Source organism: Helicoverpa zea, chromosome 27 (genome assembly GCF_022581195.2).
Source record: "Helicoverpa zea isolate HzStark_Cry1AcR chromosome 27, ilHelZeax1.1, whole genome shotgun sequence".
Taxonomy (NCBI): domain Eukaryota; kingdom Metazoa; phylum Arthropoda; class Insecta; order Lepidoptera; family Noctuidae; genus Helicoverpa; species Helicoverpa zea.
In genome coordinates this window covers 4,216,149-4,238,815 of record NC_061478.1, presented here as the reverse complement: position 1 = coordinate 4,238,815, position 22,667 = coordinate 4,216,149, and the positions used below count along the sequence as shown (strand labels likewise).

Here is a 22,667-nt window from a genome sequence, read left to right as displayed (position 1 = left end):
CTCCATCCAAAGGTTGTCTGTAAGAGATTGCTTTTGAGCGATAAGACCGCCTATTGTACTCACACGTATTTGTTTGTAATGTCCTTTTCTATGTTTGTTTTGGTGTACAATAATGAATATTCTATTCTATACTATTCTAACTGTCCCTGAAGATACCTACAAGTAAAGACCCACAACTAGTACAGATACGACCCAACATAAAAGTAACATGCAACACAAACTCGTCTGGCGCCAGCCGGCTGCGCGGAGTTGTCGCTAACTGTACTCGCTTCCTGAACTACCCGTACTGCGGGTTTGTGATACTTACGGCTTGAGGGTAGGCAGGTTTTGTGAGGTTTACTTAGTGTAGGAAGATTGTTAAGTAGCCTGTTGATAGCTTACATACTAACACATTTGTATATGATGGGTAGACAGGGCCACGATTCCGCTAATTTTACTTAAGCGACATGCGATTCACATCCGACTGAGATCCAATCACGACTCAATTACGATTGAAGCGTATGTGGCACTGCGCAATTTTTTCTTTTTAATAAACGTTTTTTATCCGTTTTTGTGATTCAATAATGAATCATACTGTCTGCCAATAAATGATTTACGATTCAATATAATTGTAGAGCAGACTATCGTATAGACCAAATGGCAGACCAGTGACAAACCAATCGAATGTCATTGGAATACGATTGGTTTTATATTAGTAGCAGAATGTCAAAACTGCTATTGCGATTCAATTTCTATTCAATTTTGACATTATTAACTTAGGAGAATCGGGCCCCAGGATTTGCACGACAGGAAGTCGTGGTGGCCTAGTGGGTAAAAGACCAACCTCTCAAGTATGAGGGCGCGGGTTCGATCCCAGGTCAGGCAAGTACCAATGCAACTTTTCTAAGTTTGTATGTACTTTCTAAGTATATCTTAGACACCATTGACTGTGTTTCGGATGACACGTTAAACTGTAGGTCCCGGCTGTCATTAAACATCCTTGGCAGTCGTTACGGGTAGTCAGAAGCCAGTAAGTCTGACACCAGTCTAACCAAGGGGTATCGGGTTGCCCGGGTAACTGGGTTGAGGAGGTCAGGCAGATCGCTTCTTGTAAAGCACTGGTACTCAGCTGAATCCGGTTAGACTGGAAGCCGACCACAACATGATTGGGAAAAGGCTCGGAGGATGATGGGCCCCAGGATTTGTATGAGTTGTAGTCAAAGTCAAAAGTTATTTATTTATTTGTAAAACAAGCTTTGTATAAAAGATTCCGATGAATTGAGAACCTTTTTGGGGAGTCGGTAAAAAATGCAGAACTTACATCCTATATATAAACGGATGCTTTAGTGGTTAGTATAGTTTAGTACAGTATGTATCGTTATAGTATAGAATGTATTGATATTTTGATGGAATATTTAAATGCGGGAAAGTTTTAAATACAAATGTTTTTCTAATGGATTTACATTAATCTTTTGTCAGAATATCCCCTATAATGAAATAATGAACCCCTAGCTACAAAACACTATCTTCTAAAACCGACGTTCGAACTCCAATTTGATTTTACACTTTTCTAATTACCAACCTCTTTGTTCCAGGTCCCACCATCAACATTCAACAAACCATGCAACAGTCATAGCAACAAACTTACAAACAAACAAACAGACAGAATGGGTCCCCCACTGAGCACGTGGCCTTACAGCCATCCGCAGAAAGAAGCAAGTGACAAATGTGACAAACCTAGTGACGATGTACATAAAAAGTGTTTTCTCTCCCAATGCGTTGACAATTTCAGAGTGATTTGTTTAAATTTTACATTTGCGTTGTTATTCTTTCAAGTGTTGTTAAGTTTGAACTCTGTGACCGCGGGGCCTGTGATACTCAACATGGATTATTCTCAAGGTGAGATCAGTTTCTTTTTTATTAGTACCTAAGATCATTGGGTCTTTAGAAAATTAGCACAGAAAGTCCGCCTGCAATAGTCCTTGTATTAAAGCGAGGGATTAATTTCTAACTACATATGATATTTAAGAACACGATTTTACACAATGCATATTCATTTTTTATAAACAAATTGGCAACAATACTGACAAAACACATAAAATTTTATATTTGTCATAAATAAACGTGTACTGTACATACTTCAAAGTATTTAGACAGAACTTTCAGTCTAAACGTCAAAATAAAGATTAATTCAACACTTCAAAGCATTGAAATACCACAACACTGAAAAAAAAACTCGTCACAATACTACATACTAGAAAAACAATGACAAAGAAAGCTTGTAAAAGTGCGAGTGTAGATAATCATGTGTTAACTTACATACAATAGTGTGACAAATTCGGTAAAAGTGAGATAGAGGTGAAAATGTCGAGACTAGACTTTCAATTTGTTAGTCTATGTTTTGTGTTCAGCTGTTTATTGACCTAGAATTTGGAGATAAATAAATTCATTAGTGTGAAGAAAAAATATTTGAATATAATATTTCAGAGTATATTTAAAAGCGAGATTCCGAGTAGGTATATGTATTGTTTCTTCTGGTGTACTCGCTCTAGCAAACAGTAACAAATTGCGTGCGAACATTTCATATTCTTGATTCACATTTTTGAATTTTGGGAGAATGATAGCCATAAAAAGTTATTGTCATTAAAATATCTGCCTTATAATATGCCAATATGGAAGGACAAATTATGTATGCATGTCGCTAGGTTGCCCTAGATATTTCGTCCTTGGCCTCAACAAAATATTAATGAAATAATTTATAATCGACACAGTTTAAAACTTAGTCCCAATATGGCTTGCTAAAAGTTGTTGCTTTCGATAATCCAAACGAAAGTACTAGGTATGAAAACTATTATAAAGTTGTAGATCGATATAAACATTAGATTCAAGTGAAAAATTAATGAATTTTGACTTTGAGATGAGGTTAGGATTGACTGATACTTTACCAGCCATAAAAACTAGTTTTCCTTTTCAAATCTTTTTTTTTTTTCAAAATCGAAACTCGGGAATTAAATTTTTCAGTGTTAGATAGCCCATTTATCGAATAAAAGAAAAGGCTTTTGATCCTAGTGCGTGAAGAAGTAGTAGTAGTTATCATGGAAGCGGGTGAAACCAATAGCAGAAGCTATAGTTACTTCGTAAAGCTCTTTTCTGTCTCTGAATTAATTTTGAATATTTAGACCTTAAAAAAACCGTGTCAATTTTAGGCAGGTCACAAATTCAGGGCAGCAATCCCAAATCGGTGACAACGTAGGCACTACCACACTTTCACTTCCTTGCTACCAGGACCAACGAGGTCGGCGCCAATATGCCATCGATACAGGCTCGCAAACCGAATCATCGGAATTCTAATCGATTAAAAATGATCAAGATGTTAAAAAGATTACAATTCTGTATATGCGTAGTTTGAATCAGAAATAACTGAAATGACGATTAAATATTCAAAATCGGTTCTGAACTGCAAAATTATAGAACTAGGTATCTTTGGTTTCACCCACGTCCCGATTGAACATTCATAAATAACGTATACTTCACCTTTTATTGCTAAAAGAATTTTCAAAATTAATTCATCAGTAGATCCAGAGATAACCCCAACTTTAAGTCTTTATAATGTTACCAGTCTAGGTTTCAAGCGCGTCGAAAAATACTCACTTCCCAAACGTGCTTTAAAAGTTGCCTATATTATTCTGATATATAAAAGATGAATTTCATAAAAATCGTTCCCGTTGTTTTAGCCTGGAAGAGTCAAAAATATATTAGTAGGATAACTGTATTTATAATAAAAGTAGCTTAAAAATTCAAATATACATAGATAAATACAGCCAGTTTCGCGTGCCTACATATCATATCATTATGCCACAAAATCCATGACCACAACCCAATTAAAATATCTGCTATATCTAACCGCACCTTTTAATTAATAAATCATCATCAGTTACAATCTTGATCAACGCTTATTTAGCGTCTACATATATTCAAGGCTTGCAAATTATTGAACAAAGCATATTGTATTATGTTTATATTACGCCGATCAGTGCGAATTAAATAGCGATCTCAGTATTATAAAACTGAAGAGTTTGTTTGTTTTTGCTTTAACGCGCTAATCTCAGTAATAGCTGTCCAACATTTTTAGGGGTCCAAAATGTTATATATTGTAAAACTAGCTGCTTCCCCGCGTCCCGTGGGCCTGTACCCGGAAAAAATATATCATTTCTAATTGTGAAATAATTTTTAAATTTGGTTCAGTAGGTTTCAGGTTTATCCATTACAAACAATCAAAAATACATTTGTTTCCTGTTTGTAATAATAGTGAAGTGAAAATATCGTGTATACCTAACATATGGATAAATATTGAATTGCTGGCTAGTCCATTTATCGAGGAAAAGGTTATGATTTAGATACCTACTTTTAATTCTATGCAACCGCGGAAATCATCTAGTCGTCTATAAATAGTCTGAAATCTATCTGAAAAAATCCTCAAAGCTTTGAGAACATAATAGGATTTCATCATAATAAAGTCTGTCGATAACTTAAAGTTAATCTTGTATGTTATTGAATGTAGGTCAATGACCTGGGGCCAGCTGTGACTCAGTTTTTAAAGGCACGTGTAGTATATTTGGGTAATTCCATAATGTGGATACATACAGTGGCGGATTAACCCTATAAGCACAACAAGCACGTGCTTGGGGCCCCTGTTCTCCAGGGGCCTCCATCCTCTGCTGGCGTTTCATTTTATACCTACATTTTATCGAGATTCATCCACAATATATCCGAAATCACAAGGCACGAGCAGTTCGGGAGTGACCCTTCATACACCCCCGCCTCTAAACTTGATTGGTCGCAGTGCTGTAGATTGTTGTACGATCGCAGTGATTTTTTTTTTCAATTGTGCAGTTGTTATACAATTTTTTTTCGGCTTCTACTCATCGTTGGGCAAAGAATTAATATGCAACGATAGCGTTCCGAAGTCGCTATCGTACAGTCGTTGGGAAGCTCACGCTGTAACTACGAGTGCAATATAACAAACATATCCGAAAATTTTGGATGCTTTAGATCAGTGGTCCTGGTGGTGGTGGGCTGGTGGTGCCTGGAGGCATTCCAAGTGGTCCGCGGACCACCGGTTAAGTCCGCGGACGTTGTTATCGATCTTACGTTATCCATCTTACTTGTCCAACAGAAAGAAATGAAGGTTTGAAATGTAGCCCTTTTACGAAATTTTAGTTCTGAGTCTTAAAACATAATCAAGATTTCCCGCTCGCTTCGCTCGCGTTTTCAAAAACTATATGTCCTCGTTTTTACATTTGTCAACAAATTAAAAGTTAAGTACGTTTGGGCTACATTGTACGTAATTTTGGTTCTGAGTTTATAATAAAAATAATTAAAATTTCGCGCTCGCTTCGCTCGCGTATTCAGAAACTATGTGCCTTCGTTTTTGCATTTGTCAACAAACAAAAAATTAAGTACGTTTGGGATAAATTTTACCTCCGTACGAGTCCGAAAAAAATTTCGCGCTCGCTTCGCTCGCGCATTTGAAACTACATGTGCATCACTCTCGCTTTGTTCGGTCAATTTCTTCAACCTTCTATTTCCATTTAAGTAATAGGGGGTCTACACAGGCTCTGTGCTTAGGGCCTCGGATACTCTTAATCCGCCACTGGATACATAGATAGATTATTTTTTATTGTATATAATAATATTTAATAACACAGGAAATCACAAACATAAAGAGAAGTACAGTAAGTTAATTGAATTGTTTTGGGTTATATAAACTTTCACAAAGTAGCCCGTAGTCTGGAAGTTGGGGATTGATACATCCATGCATCGGAGAGCACGTTGATGTTGGTCCTGCGCCTGATCTCTCTCCGGTGGTGTCGGATTGCCGTCCCATCGGGTAATGAGAGTGAAGGAATAGGGAGTACACCTGTGTCGTATTATTCAGCAGTCAAATCGCCGATTTGGCCAATGGCCGGCAATTTCACGGCTGGTTATAGCTTGGTTATCGTTATAGTGAAATGGTGCAACCCACCCTTGAACTTTAACAGCCTTACGACAAAAACTTAAACATCTATTGAACACTTGTCTAAAATGTGTGGCTGCAAAACGGACCTTATTTCAACGTCATAATCTGACATATTTTAGACAAGTGTTCAACAGATGTTTAAAAGTTTTTTTATACGACGGTTATTTATTACTGTCTCTCACAAAATCAATTAACGTTACAATTCAAAAACATTGCGATAGGGAAGGGAAGCATGAACTGACTGCGCGTGCGCACCCAGTTCAGATCCAGTCCTTCTACATACGAGGACTTGTCTTCAACTATTATAGTATACAGGGTGGTACAAGAATATCCGTTATAAATGTCTGAGCAATCTATAGGTAGTAATGTTATTAGGAGGGTGAGTCTATAGGTAGTAATGTTATTAGGAGGGTGAGTCTATAGGTAGTAATGTTATTAGGAGGGTGAGTCTATAGGTAGTAATGTTATTAGGAGGGTGAGTCTATAGGTAGTAATGTTATTAGGAGGGTGAGTTTATAGGGGTCGATCTACTGAACTGATTTTGAAAAAAAATCCTCATAGAGAAAAAAGTTATTTGGGAAGATCCTGGGTTATATTGAATTTTATAAGGTTATGGAAGGTAATTCCTTCGAGATGCGGATAAAACTGCCAGTATTTTAGAGCTTAACGACTCATTTGGTGGTTATTAAGTTACAATATCCTGTCATCTGAAATGGTAACATTATTTGAATTGATGAAATCTGAAATGCATAAACAAACACAAACTTTAACTGTAAACATAACCAACACATTATTACGTACTATTGATGATAAGATTAAACCATTATTGGAAGAAAATGAAAATTTAAAACAAGAAATACAGTCTATAAAGACAAAAAACACATACTTGGAAAACAGCAATAGGAAAAATAATATAATAATTCATGGGATCCAGGAAACGGAAAATAATTATGAGGATTTATTTAAAATAATAGAAAATATTCTACTAACAATAAACATAAAGATTGAAAAATTTGAAGTAAATAAATACCACAGATTGGGACGCAAAACTGATGGCAAAAAGAGCCGACCAATTCTTCTTTCCTTTACATCATACCTTAAAAAAGCGGAAATAATGAAAAACAAAACCCAGATGCCGAAAAATACATATTTAACAGAAGATTTATCTAAAGAAACTATACAACAACGCAAAAAATTACATGAACAACTACAACAAGAAAGAGAAAAGGGTAACGAAGCTTTTATTAGAAAAGGTAGATTAGTTATAAAGAAAAATACAGAACCAGAAAATAGGAAAAGGGACCGCTCAACCTCGCCAGAATCCTATGGAACAACACCACATACCACAAAAGACAAGGGTAAAACCATCATAGCTCCATCAAAACTTCATAAAACTGATGCATTTACATACATGAGAGCTAAATCCAAAGAGATGACAGAGAAAAACACCCAGCAAAATAAAATATAGCAATTACTGGACTCCGGAAACAATAAAATAAAAACTACATCTAACGAAAACACTAAAAAACACACATTCCCCAACCCGGCTGGTCACCGTGGGGAATCAGACCAACACCCTCCAACAAAAACAAACCAACATCAAAGTAAAGAAAACAACAATACTGAACCATCTCCACATGGGCAGAACAACATAAACAAGACTACAACGGACAAACAAACAAATATATATATTGCTACTCTGAACGTACTGACACTGAAATCGGAAGAGAACCTATCAGAACTGTCACTGGCACTAAAAACTACTAACTGGGACATCATCGGGTTGAGTGAAGTAAGAAGATCGGGCGAGAAAATTACTGCATACCAAGACTTCATTCTGTATTATATTGGTGAAACTCCAGGACAATACGGGGTTGGGTTCTTGGTAAAAAAATACCTACAAAATCATATAATTGGTTTTCACGGGGTGTCCGAACGCATAGCATTATTACACTTAAAAATACCAAACTACAAAGACCCATGGACTATCATCCAGATATACTCTCCCACGGAACCAAAGATAACAGCAGATACCGAAGCAGTAAAGCAGTTTTATTGGAAGCTGAATGAAGCATTGCAGACATATGCTCATAAAAATATTATTGTGATGGGCGATTTTAATGGCCAGATTGGAAAAAGGAAACAGGGCGAAGAAACAAGTATAGTTATTTACACATACTCTACAAAACCTAGAAGCAAAAATGGACAACGACTTGTAGACTTTGCAACAGAAAACAACCTGACCATACTAAACTCTATGTTCAAGAAAAATAAAAACAGGATGTGGACATGGTTGTCACCTGATGGCAAGTCAAAAAACCAAATAGACTTCATAATGACCAATAAACCCAAATATTTTCCAAACATAGATGTCATTAACCAGCTAAACTTCAATACCAATCACCGCATGGTAAGAACTAAACTGAACCTATCGACACCAAAAAGAAACAGACCAAAATTGAACCCAACAAATATAAATCTTAACAAATTCCAAGTCGAGGAAATAGCTAACGCACTACATCTAAAACTTAACGAATATGAAATAGAAACAAAACATTCTGATATACAAGAAAAATATAACTGGCTAGAAAATACAATCACAAACATCACCAAAGTACATAACACCAAAAAGGAAAACCACAAGAATTGGTTGACAAAAAAGACCACTGATCTCCTGAACCAAAGAGTATCTCTAATGAGTACGAAAACTACAGATTACAGAAAGAAAATAGCGGAACTCAGTAAGGATATCAGAGAAAGCTTAAAGAAAGATAGAAGGCAGCGAAGGTTGGAAACAATAGAGAGACATATTAGACAGACAGGAGGCATAAAGAAGGCGTACAAAGAATTAACAAACAAAACAGAATGGATTGTGAAGATGGAAAATAGAAGAAGAACTGAAAAAAGGAGCAGAAAGGAAATCCTCACGATTGCTACAGAGTATTACAGTGAGCTATACAAAAACAATACAATTGAAGAAATAGACCTACCAGAGAACGAAACTATACCGAGTATTTTACCAGAGGAAACGGAAAAAGCTATTGATACGCAAAAAAACAATAAAGCACCAGGTCCAGATGGCATTAACAACGAAATACTCAAACAAACGAAATCGACAATTGTGCCAATTCTTACAGAAATTTTCAATCACGTAATTGACACCGAAAGGATACCAAAACAATGGACTGAATCTCAAGTAATCCTCCTGTTTAAGAAAGGGAATCACTGCGACATGGCAAACTATCGGCCCATTAGCCTAATGTCTAATATTTATAAAATCTTCGCAAAGATTATCTTGAATAGGATAGCAAGTAAACTGGACGAACATCAGCCAATTGAACAAGCAGGATTCCGTAAAGGCTTCTCTGTATTGGACCACATCCACACTGTAAGACAAATTATAGAAAAATACTCTGAATATCAGCTTACTTATTATATAGCTTTCATAGATTATAGCAAAGCTTTTGATTCTTTGATACACTGTAAAATCTGGGAAGCCTTAAAAGAGCAGGGTGTCGAACACAAATATATAAGGGTTATTAGAAACATTTATAGACACAGTTCGGCGTGTATCCAATTGGAAAAGAAGGGAAATATGTTTCAAATCCAAAAAGGTGTAAGACAAGGGGACCCCCTCTCTCCAACGCTTTTTCTAGCTGTACTAGAGTCAATCTTTAGAAACCTTGACTGGGGAGACCTGGGTTTAAATATTAATGGTTACACACTAACACACTTACGATTCGCAGATGATATTGTGTTATTTGCCAAAACATCAGATGACCTAAACAAGATGATAAACGATCTAGCATCAGAAAGTTCAACGGCCGGACTAAACTTAAACCCAGAGAAGACAAAAATCATGACCAATGGTAACAAAGACTCTATTATAGTAGGACGCACAGAAATCTCTTATGTTGATGAATACATTTATCTTGGTCAACTAATATCACCTAAAGACAACACGAAAAGAGAGGTCGAAAGAAGAGTTCTTAATAGTTGGAAGAAGTACTGGAGTCTAAAAGAATTAATGAAAGATAAGAACGTACACATTACAACTAAAAGCATACTGTTCAACACATGCATCCTTCCAGTATTGACATATGGAAGTGAAACATGGGCATTGACAAAAAACATAGAAAGCAAACTCTCCGTATGTCAACATGCCATGGAAAGAAGTATGTTAGGACTCAAAAGAACAGACAAAGTAAGAAATAGTAACACCAGAAGTAAGACGAAGGTCCAAGACATATCTCTCAAAATAAAAAGACAAAAGTGGAAATGGGCAGGCCACATGATCCGCGGGAAAGATAAATGGAGTAAATTAACAACTCAATGGTACCCAAGAAACGGAAAAAGAAACAGAGGCAAACCTCAGACAAGATGGGATGATGATATTAGGAAAGTAGCGGGGATAACTTGGGGGAGAGTAGCCATGGTAAGACCAGAATGGAAAAGATTGGAGGAGGCCTTTGCCACCTGGCAAGCAGACTATCAAAAATGGAACAAGACATTAATGTATGAAAAATGAAATTATGAAATGTATAATGTGAAATTTTAATGTGAATTGCATAATGTAAATTGATATTTTATGAATTGTATATGTATAAAGTGTCTAGCATAAGGCTTAAAAATAAAAATAAAAATAAATAAGTTACAATATATAAGTAACCAAATAGTAAAGTTTATTCTTTCATTTTGCAGAAAAATATATTTCAATACAAATCACACAATGCTACGTTTTTGAGATTATTGTAGACAGTATCTTTATAAGACATCATTTAAAACCCTTTTTACATAGTAGGTTCGATATGGTGTGCGATATTTGTAACACCATGTATACAATATAAACGGTAGGCCGCAATTATTATACCCACAAGGTTTAAACTGTCACTGCTATCGTTTAGCGGGAAAGCTTTCTAGAAAGCGATAAACTATGGGAGATATTAATGAGGAAACTGCCTAGTCTTGATAGGTGGCTACAGTGATTTGTCTACTTAACTATAATGTAGGGAACTGGTTATTTTATCTGCATCCTGCTGGTATAGTGTGGGAGAAATTTTAATCAGGCATAAGTATTAATCCCTTTAAGGACTGTAACAGTACCTACAGGACTATTCTATTTTTGGCCACCAATACTCAGTTGAGACACCCTTGGCGGTGAAAAAGCGGTTTGATTCTCAGTTGATCCAGAGCGGGTAACTGCGGATGACAATACCCATTGCATCAGTTGTTTTTAAAAGCTTTTATTTTTTTATTATAGATTGTGACATAAATTTTTATATGAAGCTAATTTAGAAATTCAATATTTAATAGCAAAATATCAGTAGGATCGGTTTTTCTAATTCGCAATAAGACGGTCACTTTAAGTGAAAAAAATTTATGAGTTCTGTCTAGTTGGATAAGAATACTGATTGCAAAGAAAAATGATAATTCTGAAAATGCTGGGCAGATAATAATATTTAAAAAGTTAGGTAAACATACCTACTTAAACAAAATGTCATATCTTTCCTACAATATGTACGGAACTTTAGTTAAATGTTTTTTTTTTTAATGTCTGTCCATAATATTGTACGTCAACTAAAAAGGAGTATTTGTCTGAGCGTGTGTGATTCACCACTTTCTTTTTGTTTGACGAATGCTGTATGGGAAAACCCTCGCGTATTGCCAGATGAAAGCATTTTAGCAATTTAACGAAAAAATATTTTTAAAATAAATAATCTTTTTTCCTTCTATCAACTTGTTTAAAAAAAAAACTATTAGGCCTCGTAACTTGATGATGATATTGTTAACATTAATGTTGTGCCATTTTAATATTTACGAGCACTTAGGATTTTGATTTATTTATTTATTTATTTAAGTCGGGCATCTGAGGCCCATAGAGAATACAATACATAAATATATTATAACATTAAATCATACACTAATATATATGTTACATAGATAACTTAAAAACGAATGCACACGAAGTGTTGGCGTCGTGTTACGCTGCGAGGTGTCGCGTAGCCATCCTCGGAACCTCCGGTAGACGACACCCTTCGGCCAAAACTCTTCCTTGAGGAATGTTTTGATGTGATGAGTTGGAACTCGCACCATACAAAGAAATAAAGAATCTGTTGAATCGGTTTAGCAGTTCCTGAGATTAATTAACAATAGCTACGGAATATTTTTTTTACCTTTGGAAAAGGAAGTGAAGTATGTAATAACAACATTATATTATTCTGATTCGTTACTTTTAGCAATCTAGATGCTGAAATTACAGCAAGATAACATTGAAGTACCTATTCAGGATTGTTCAAAACACAAGTTTGTGAATTTTAATGTTTCTCAAGCATGTCCGTGAAATAATTATTATGTATGTCTCTTCCAGACCTCGGGACTATAGAGTCCCGGATTTTTGGGAGGCGAACATGGGGCCGAAGCCAACACGCTGAAGCCCTTTTGAGACAACTTTAATGAAATGGTGACACAAAACCGACGATTATCCCTGTATACACTATAGAAATGTACCCAAGGACAATCCCCGGTTCTGTGCTAAACTATTGCTAACTATAGATGAAAACTACTTAGGCTATTGTGATGGGATGCTAATGGACTAGGAATGGGGAAACTACGGGAGCTATGGCACCTGCCGATGACAATGTATTAAATACATGTTAAAATGGCAGGTGGAGACTCGCCAACTCACTTACTGGGCCCCCGGGAATCTGTCACTGAAAAGCAACAAGAGGGCAACAGGGACATGAGCGGCTGAGAAGGGTGAGGATACCTCGGCGGACTTTAAACGCAGATCACGCGCTCCCTGTGGGTCCAGCATCACCGGCCCACTCGCCACTTACCACGAGGCACCTACCCTCCGAGCAGGACTAACCTTGCTCTAGCGACTCCACTCTGACCGGCCGATGAAGGCAAGCCAAGAGGCGGGAGACCTATCCCCAGTCATGCTTCACTCCGGCAAGCCGGAGGTGAGGGACAGTATACTCTCCCTGGAGCACTCGGATATATAGCCCCGCGGGGTCGCTACTCCCCGTCATCCGCCTCAGATGCCCTGCGGGGCTTATTTATGTGTGTTTCATTGTTTTTAATCTTGATAAGAAAAACACTAATAATGAATATTGTTCTGGTGGTTTAATAAAGTTAATTTTTCGCATTAATTTAAAACGATGAAAAGTTAACGCCAAAATGTTTGTCAATTAGTTTTACCAAGGGTATTGAGTTGCCCGGGTTAGTCCGGGTAACTGGGTTGAGGAGGTCAGATAGGCAGTCGCTCCTTGTAAAATACTGGTACTCAGCTGCATCAGGTTAGACTGGAAGCCGACCCCAACATATTTGGGAAAAGGCTTAGCCGTAAAAGCAATATAAAATTAATCTGTCATTGTTTTGAACATAGGCGCAGACAAATTAGTTCTTTATCTATTCTTAGTAATGGTTATTCTAAATGATCCTCAGCCTTTGTCCAATTAATATTCAAATACATTATATCCTGAGTGAGCTATGACTCATTATCCGATAATACATTTCACCGAAATCGTCACAGCTGTTTCGTAGTATATTGATTACATAAAAACAAACATTTATTCATTCATTTATGATTCATGCCAAAATTGAAACTGAGTTATGTAAGCGCATATAAATCAGTAATACTGACTAATCCTATGCGAGACATCAAAAAATATTGCCTAAAATATAACACAACATATTAATAGTATATTTAAGTATAATTTATTACCAGCTGTAAAAAGTCTGGTATCGCAGGAATAGAAAAATCGCAACAGTAGAAAAAGTACATGACGTACATACATACATGGCCAAATAGTTTGTGAAAATGTTACTTTTTAAAAAGAGTGTCTATCGAGTTTTTTGCCGGCTCTTCTCCCTGAACCTCACGTTTTGGAACCGTTCAACTAGTGTGACGTTTCATAGAAGCCTGCAAAGGCCTATTTGAAAAAAAAAACATTTGACTTTGAAATAGACCTAAGAAAGAACCCATCATCTACCGAGCCTTTTCCTATCTATGTTGGGGTCGGCTTCCAATCTAACTGGATACAACTGACAACTCATGTATGTAAGTACTGTAGAGGTTTTATTTCTGTTTCAATTAATGCTGGTGCAAAAGGCAGACAAACATTTAAATTATATTCTTTTCAAATAGAACAATAGGCTTTTGATACCTAATTGTCAATTCTGCCAACGAGCCGAAATAAACTTAAGATTAAAAGTTATCGAAGATTTTCTTTTAGGAGTATCCCTAAGGATTCCTGCACCTAAGCGTATTACGCGCTATAAGTAGTCGTCGTCTTCCGAGCCTTTTCCCAACTATGTTGGGGTCGGCACCCAATCTCACCGGATGCAGCTGAGAGTAAACGAATAATTCCTAATTAACAAAATTCTAAAATAAGACGAAATCGAATATAAATCTAGCACAATACTAGGTTATGTTATATCAATTATAAGTATGTCAGGAGTGCTACTCCGACTGGTTTGTAAACGGTACTCTGTGCTGCTGTGACGTGAATATGATGTGTCAATGCGCCGGTTAGGCAGCAGAAGGACAATTTCATATAATTTGAAGCTGTAATTTTTTTTGTGGTGGTAACGACTTTTGTCCTTTACATTAATAACTCTTCTTTCTCCTGCCCTGTTCCCAAATTTTACTTGGGGTCGGCGCAATATGTCATTTTCTTCCATTTTCCCCTGTCACTCGTCATACTGACACTCACTCCCTTCCTATTCATATCATCTTTCAGGCAATCCATCCATCTTTTCTTAGGTCTTCCTCTTCCTCTCCATCCATCTACATTCATACTTAGCACACACTTTGTTGCATGCGTATCATCCCTCCTCATTACATGCCCATACCACGACAATCTTCTACTTCTCATCTTTTCTGTAACTGGCGCTACTTTCAGACTTCCTCTAATGTAATCATTCCTCACTTTATCCATTCTTGTAACACCACACATCCATCTCAGCATTCTCATTTCTGCTACATGTACTCTCCTTTACATTAATAACTAAAACCTACTACTGTTTCCTCTGAAGCCCTTTATTTATAAGAGTAGCGTTGACTCTTTTAAATTGAGATAATAAGTAAAAGATGGGAGGTGTTATAAAGACTGCTGTGTGACTCTCTATAGCATCGTAGCTCTTTAATGGATGTACCTATTTGGATGCGGTTTTTTACATGAAAGCTGATGAATTCCTTGACATGTTTCATCAAAATCGGTTCGGCCATTTTAAGGTTATAAGAATAACTTAGAACTTACACAATAGTGTAAAGGTTCTTGGTCTAAAATTCCCATTTTGTTTTGTATTCAAAATCGCAAACTAAAAAAATAACTAATTCTTAGTTTTCTGTAGAAATCTTATACTATTAGACGTCTAAGGCTTTGCCTCTGTTTAGTAAACGCCTTGTATGTGGTAATTGAGACGTATTTAAATTCTGTACTGGTTTAGCATTTGTATTGCAAGTGCCTTAAGTAGGTGCTTTGAAGTTTATACTTGATTTGTAGATAGAGTGTACTTATTGGCATGTGTGCTTGTTGGTGAACTTTCCTTGATTAGCCTATTTTTTGCTTATTCGTACATTTACATGCGTTTTAGAAACTTGTCAGCAATATTATAAGTATGTATTTTAAAAATACACTAAGGCCTTATTTCCAAATGGTTATATCTATCTGGAAGCCATAATTAATAAAGAAGAATATATGAAAAGACCACTAAAGTGAATTGATAGTTAAGTTGCTTATACGCAAACACAAAAGTTTTTATTCTTATTGGCCTTTTAAAAGTTAAAGATACTTATTTTATATAAGAAACTATCATTCATTAATCTATTACATATTATTTTTATGGCCTTATTGGCCTTTTATGAATTTAAAATTCGATTTTTTATATTTACTTACGATTATTTTATATTTCTTTGACCTAGCGCGCCCGATTTGGCACATCAGTGTTCAACCGTCATAAAATCAAATAATTGAAAAAATAACCTATTCCCTCATTACGAAGACGAAATATACTAAAACTTCTGCCACTCACCTACCCACTGACAATATCAACAAACTCGTTTTTGGAGTTTAACCTGTCGCTCAAATTAGTAGTTAACCCGTTATACGATTCAATGGTCAGTGCCGCTTGCTGGATACGGATCGACACTTCCCCAAATGATGTGTGCACATATTAAAATTAAGAAAAACTCGTCAAGTGCGAGCTGTAGAGCAGGAAGGGTTTCGTGCCATTATCTACAAAACATTTCCTTCGTTGTAGTTTTTGCTATATGTTGCTATAGCGGCAAAAATAATGTGAGAATTTCAACTGTCTAACTATTACCACAGATAACTGAATAGTTACTACGTAACTATATCAGGTGGACAGCGAAATCTTAGAACTGAATTATAATTATTTAGATAATTTTTACATTCCCTCAAAACAGGTTAGAAAAATGTTGTACTAGGATTTAGAATACCATATATCTTTCCGATATGAGTGGGCTATCTAACGCTAAAAGAAGTTTAAAATCGGTTCAGTAATTCCTGAGATATGTACTTTCAAACAAACTCTTCACCTTTATAATATTTGTATGAATGTGAGTATGTCCAATTGTAAATAAACAACAGTTCTTTTCAGCAGTTATGTTAATTGCAAACTGTACCCCGCTGCTCTAGATTTTCTTAGTACCACAGAAATCTAGTCATTCTATGCATAGTTGTATAACAATGCCATCTAACGAATTTGAACATAACTACTAACTCGAGAAGCCTTCTACTAAAGTAAATGATAGCTTGAAATAAACATAGAGGTCGCTGCATGGATCGTTCAAGAAGATCACTGATAAATTCTTACTAATATTATAAATGCGAAAGTAACTCTGTCCATCTGTCTATTTGTCTAGCGTAAAAATTCAACTACGGAACCGATTTTTCAATGAAATTTGGTACACCGATAACCTACAGGGCGAAAAAGGACATCGTAGGCTACTTTATCCGGATGCGGAAAGTAGACCCTCAGGACGAGGATCAAACTACGGGGGACTTCTAGTTTAGCTTTTTTTACATACATAGCCCTGCTTCTCATAAAATACATAATGAAAAAAATATATAATTTCTGTTGGAACACTATATTTTTACATAGATATTAAAAATTCGCGTTACTTGTAATTTTAGGTTGAACTACCAATTCATTTGTCATACTTTGCCTTGAATTTAGATACAATACATATAGCCTTGAAAACGCTCATTACATGGAGGCCCATGGATCCTATTAATATAGGAAGAAATTATATTAATAGGATTTCCTAAAAAGCCTTCTATTTATCATGCAGAAATGGAAATCTGTTCAGGGTTTTTTCAACAAACCATACGTAGGTTTGTATTAACTAGCTTATACCAGCCTTAAGCCTTCCTCTATGAATGGGCTATATAGCTAACACTGAAAGCATTTTACATATCGGTCGAGTAGTTCTTAACATTAGCGCGTCCAAACAAACTCTTCAGCTTTATAAATATAGTATATTTGACCTCTAAAATAAGTTAAAACACAAAGTTTTTATAACAATGTCATTGAATACAATACGTACAGTATAATAAATAAAATAATAGAGACACGATTTACTTAACTATGGCATCCGACATTTTTTTTGTAAAAAAGACTATTGCTTTATTTTGAAACGATATTAAGATAATGGCAGAGAATTTAGAGAACTAAGTTTTTTTTTGGTTTACCATATAGGGTAGAAAAAGCACCTGTACTTACATAAAATAAGAATATAAATATATAAAGGCTCTACAAACCTACTTACCACAAAAATACATGTGTTGCTGGGGAGTTTGTTGCGCCACTTCTTCTTCCCAGCAAAAACACATAGGAAGTGGTGAAGGGTGAGCGTATGCTGTCGTAGCGTAGGGGCTGTCTTTTTCATTATTGAAGTTAAAAATGAATTGAGAACCTTCCCCTTTTTGGAACTCGGTTAAAACACATCTCAATTGAAGTACTCTAAGAAAATAATTTTATCTTAAACCTAAAATAAATCCAATGAAAATTCCAAAACAGACGTTAAGACCGGTCCAACAGTTTAGGACGTACGATAATTAATCACACAAACAGACAAACAACAGATGATTCATATTACGTGCACAAAAGTGTGTGAACTTCGCGAGATCATTGCTCGGACCCGACTTAAATAAGATTATGCAAATATCGACTACCTCTGTTCTCGAATGTTCTATTATCTGTGTAATTTTGAATCGACTTCAAAAAAGAAGGTTTTCTAAACGGTCCAATGATGATCATATAAATATTATAAAACAATAAGTAATTAAAAGCCCCATGACCTAATACATATTATTCCAAACATCTGCAAAAATGTTCTATGTTCCATTTTTTTTTTCTACAATATCAACCTATTACCTCGACGACCTCTATGGCGCAATGGTCACCAAGCCGGACTGCCGAATCTGAGGTCCCGGGTTCGATTCCCGGTTCGGTCGACATTTGTGTGATGAGCATGCTTGTTGGCCGTGGTCTGGGTGTTACAATATGTATTTATAAATATGTATATGTGTAGCTATATGTAGTTTATCAGTTGTGTTAGCACCCATAACACAAGTTAATTAATAACTTACCATGGGGCTAACCAACCGTGTGTGAAAAGGTGTCCCGACAAAAACTAAAAAAAAAAAAACTAAAAACTAAAGCCTATTATTTTTTCTCTTTTCAGGTCCAGTGCCACTAGCTAGGAATATAAGACACTTGCCGTGCATATCCCGGAGGTCCGGTCAAGAAGGCCTCTGTATGTTCGCCATAGATTGCCTCAAAGCCAATGGGTCCCATCTCGGCACCTGCATAGACAGATTCTACTTCGGATCCTGCTGTCAAATACCCGACAAAACGATTCTACCACAAATTCTCAACAACATCGAAGATAATTCCATAGACAGCGCTAATTTTGTACATCCTCAAATTGTTCAAACTACAGTTAGTAAGATTCCAGATATTTTCCCTACTAAAAAGACTACGACTACTACTGAAAGAATTGAAACTACAGTCACAGAAAAATCTGAAACAGTTCAAGATAGAACTGAGGCTGTAGATTTAGAGACCAAATCAGATGAACAGTCGACTATTGATAATAAGATTGTAAATCATGATGCTAAGTTTACTACATCAGCTATTGTAGAAACTACGATGAAAGCTGAAAGTAAGATCACTGAAGCACCAGTGACGGAAATGCCTATGAAGCTGTCTACTTTCCAAACAGTTTCAGGGGAGAACAATGTAGTTACAGAAAAACCTCAAATTGAAAACGATGAAGCATCAAAAATAACAACAACGACGGTAAAACCAAAACCTACTCGTAAACCTTCGAGGCCAACTTTCAGGCCTTCTTCCCAAAAACCTTATAACCACACAAGACCTCAATATACTTTATCTACTTATAAGCCAAGACCTGTGAAGCCTGTTTATAATACTACTAGAAAACCTCCATACAGGCCTCCATCTAAACGACCTTCAACGAAAAAACCTCTGCCTATTCCTCCCAGACTTAACATAACCATACTACCTCAATCAACCAGCTCAAAACCCATATTCACGCGCCCATCATCAGTTTCCATCACATATATAAACACAACGGTTTCTTCCTCAACAACTGTTGAACCTACAACAACCACAACAACAACAACGACGACAACAACAGAACAACCTTCATCAACAACAATCTTAACAACTGTGACAGAAAAAGTTGTTGAACAAACCAACCCTGTGACTGAGATTGAGAAAATAACAGAAACATCACCAGAACCGACTCAAACAGAGAGAGTTACAGACAAAACAACAATTTCTGAAGCTGTCGAAACAACAGTCACAGAAGCCGTGAAAAAAACAACAGTACAAGTTACTGAGGCTCCTGAAGTTTCAACAACAGTCACTGAACAAGAGGTCACTGAAACTGAGGTCCCAACTTCACCAGTGGTTGTTTCCGTGTCTACGGAGTCAACTAAAGTTGAAATGTTGACGACTCCTGAAGAAGTAGTTACTAAAGAGCCTGAAAAGATCACTGAATCTGATGGTAAGTTCATACTTTTTACTATTTAATTTGCTGATCTAGGAGTATGCCCGTAGACCCGAGACTAGAGAACCCATATGGTTGATCTTACTTACTGTGCACGAAGTCTCGGGTTCGACTAGTTGGTTGGTGATTTCATGTGCACATGCATAATAGAGCTGGTAAATGTCGGTCCTGCGTCTGATTTCTCTCCGGTCGTGTCGGATTGCCGTCCCATCGGGCTATGAGAGTGAAGGAATAGGGAGTGCACCTGTGTCTGCGCAAATGCTCGTGCACTATAATATGTCCTGCGCAGCTGGCTGATTTTAAGTATGGACAGCTTCTTTGATAGAATGACTAATTAGTCAAAGAGCCTTATTTGTATAACATTATTTATTCTTTAAAATAGGCTTGTTATACTATGTTTTTTACGGCTATGAGTGTGGCATAGCATATCAATAGCGTTACAAAAAACTATTTGCTTTTCTCACAAAAAAACTTTTGAACTCGTTAATAAAATCTTTCTGCTCATATAATATGTTAAGTATAATAGTGATTGACACTATCTTTTTATCGAGTAATTTTACTATTCTCATTATCGTAGATCAGTTTCGTTTTATGAATGTTAAGTTGATAGAGAAATGTTTCTGAGGTACATTATATTTTCTGGTTCCTTTACGTGAATGGTTTTGGTTGGCTAGAATATCTTATTTGTCTTTCTGTTTTCGTGTTATCAATTGACAGTAGTATTGTTTTTGCTCGTCACTGTTTTCAACATTTATGTCTCATCTTATTAATACAATTTTTATTTCTCTGTAAATCTGTGGGCCCCTTATGCACTTCAAACACCTATAGTCATTGAATGTGTGCTTTGTACCAGGTGTTTTTACTCAATTTAATGTCAATTTTTAGTAGGTATACATATTAAATATTTCCTATAAGTATTTTTTTATATTCAAAAAGTAATTCATTGACATTCTAAGATCGATTAATCCTGATCACAGTTCTGTTTATCAATGACATCTATTACATGTGACGTCACAAAATACCGCATGAAATTGAAGCTACGTTGTTTTTGTCACCCGTGTTTGTCACCTACGCTTGTCTGTTAGTTCAATGACCAATAGTACATTAGGTATATTTGTTTGAAGCGAAGTGTGTGTTTGCTCATGCATGCTGGTGTCACAGTTTAGTAGAACGTTGCTCTAATTGTTTTGTCTTTGGGAAATTCTCTGTGCATTTGGATAAAGTAGCCTGTAGTCTTAAATCTCTTTACCTGTAGACTTTCGCAGTATATAGCCTACCTAACGCTGAAATATTTTTTCGAATCGGTCAGAATTTCTTGAGGTTAGCGCCTTCAAATATATAAACTGTTCAGCTTTATAATACTAAGTAGTAAAGACTGCTGGGCAAAAAAGGCTTTTCTTTAGTAGTAGTTCATAGAACATAAACATTATAAGTTAAATATAGCTTGTTAGAGTGAGCTAGTAATATCAAGTTTTTTATGTATTTGCAATGTATCGGTCATCTTTAACGGTGATAATGTCACCTTACCGGTGCAGTGTTTACCTTTTTATATTTGATCTGACTTTATTGACATAGTAATTGACAGGTTTTCTATAAAAAATGCTAAAAGATATTGTTGTTACTTGGTTTTTTGTTTGAGTACTTAACTTTTTTGGATGTGCCTTTTATGATCTATATGAGCAAAGAAGACAGCCTAGGTCATGTATAACGTTCCCTAAGTCCAAAATACTATGGTCGATATATCAATGAATGCGTAGGTGTTTCTGACTGACTGTTAGTTTGTGTCATTATTATATCACCCCGTTGCCGTCCACTGCCCAAGAAAGGCCAGTAGCCCAATCAATCAATCCCCCACCATCCCTGTTTTGGGTAGTCCGCATCCATCCACTGCCCACCACCTTCTTCAAATCGTCAGTCCACCGTGCAGCAGGATGTCTTTGGGCAAATGCGATTCCAAGTTGAGTCTGCTCCAACGACCGTCATCAGTCCATATGTTGGAAGATATGATCGGCACAGAGACACAGAGGGGTAGCCCTCTAGCGTGCACTTAGGGTGTTATTTGTTCTCTGATCAGTAAACATATCTTTGACTCTAACACTATGTCATCTCTGTAGCAAACTTTCAATGCCACAGCCGGTCAGTCATTTCCTCGCTCTACGGCTACTCTTTAAACTAGCCACGTACTTATGTGAGCCGTACACGAGCGCACTCGGGTCAAACTCATTGTATTGTCGCTTATTTAAGGGGCTCACTTTCTTTTATTCATTTTTGAGGCATAGAGAGATGTCTGTAGACTTTGTTAGTGGTGTGATACCCGAGAAGCTTGTGGCTAGGTATCTAACATCCAAGAGGCATTATGTTTTATAGAGATATCTAAAGGTATCTTTTATTTGTTGCTGGTCAATACTGGAGGCTAAGAAACGACTGCATAGGATGATGATGAGGTTAAGCAATGCTTTGCGTCGGTACGTGGATGGGTGAATACGTGAATGAGTAAATATCTACCTATGTCATGAGTTACATACTTTAGGTTTCGGAAGGCATGTCAAATTGGTGGGTCCTGGCAGTCATTTGAACATCTTTGGTAGTCTTTATGAATAG

The 22,667-nt window shown here is 36.4% G+C and overlaps 1 protein-coding gene across 1 annotated transcript in view; it reads left to right on the top strand.

Annotated features, from left to right (window-relative positions):
- LOC124643423 (serine proteinase stubble) overlaps nt 1–22,667 on the top strand; it is a 51,496-nt gene that overhangs the window by 16,383 nt on the left and 12,446 nt on the right. Inside the window, exons 2-3 of the mRNA XM_047182409.1 lie at nt 1,575–1,878; nt 18,714–20,063. Of these exons, the coding sequence (XP_047038365.1) occupies nt 1,647–1,878; nt 18,714–20,063 (1,582 nt within the window). The 5' untranslated portion in view covers nt 1,575–1,646. The remainder of the gene's footprint in view (nt 1–1,574; nt 1,879–18,713; nt 20,064–22,667) is intronic.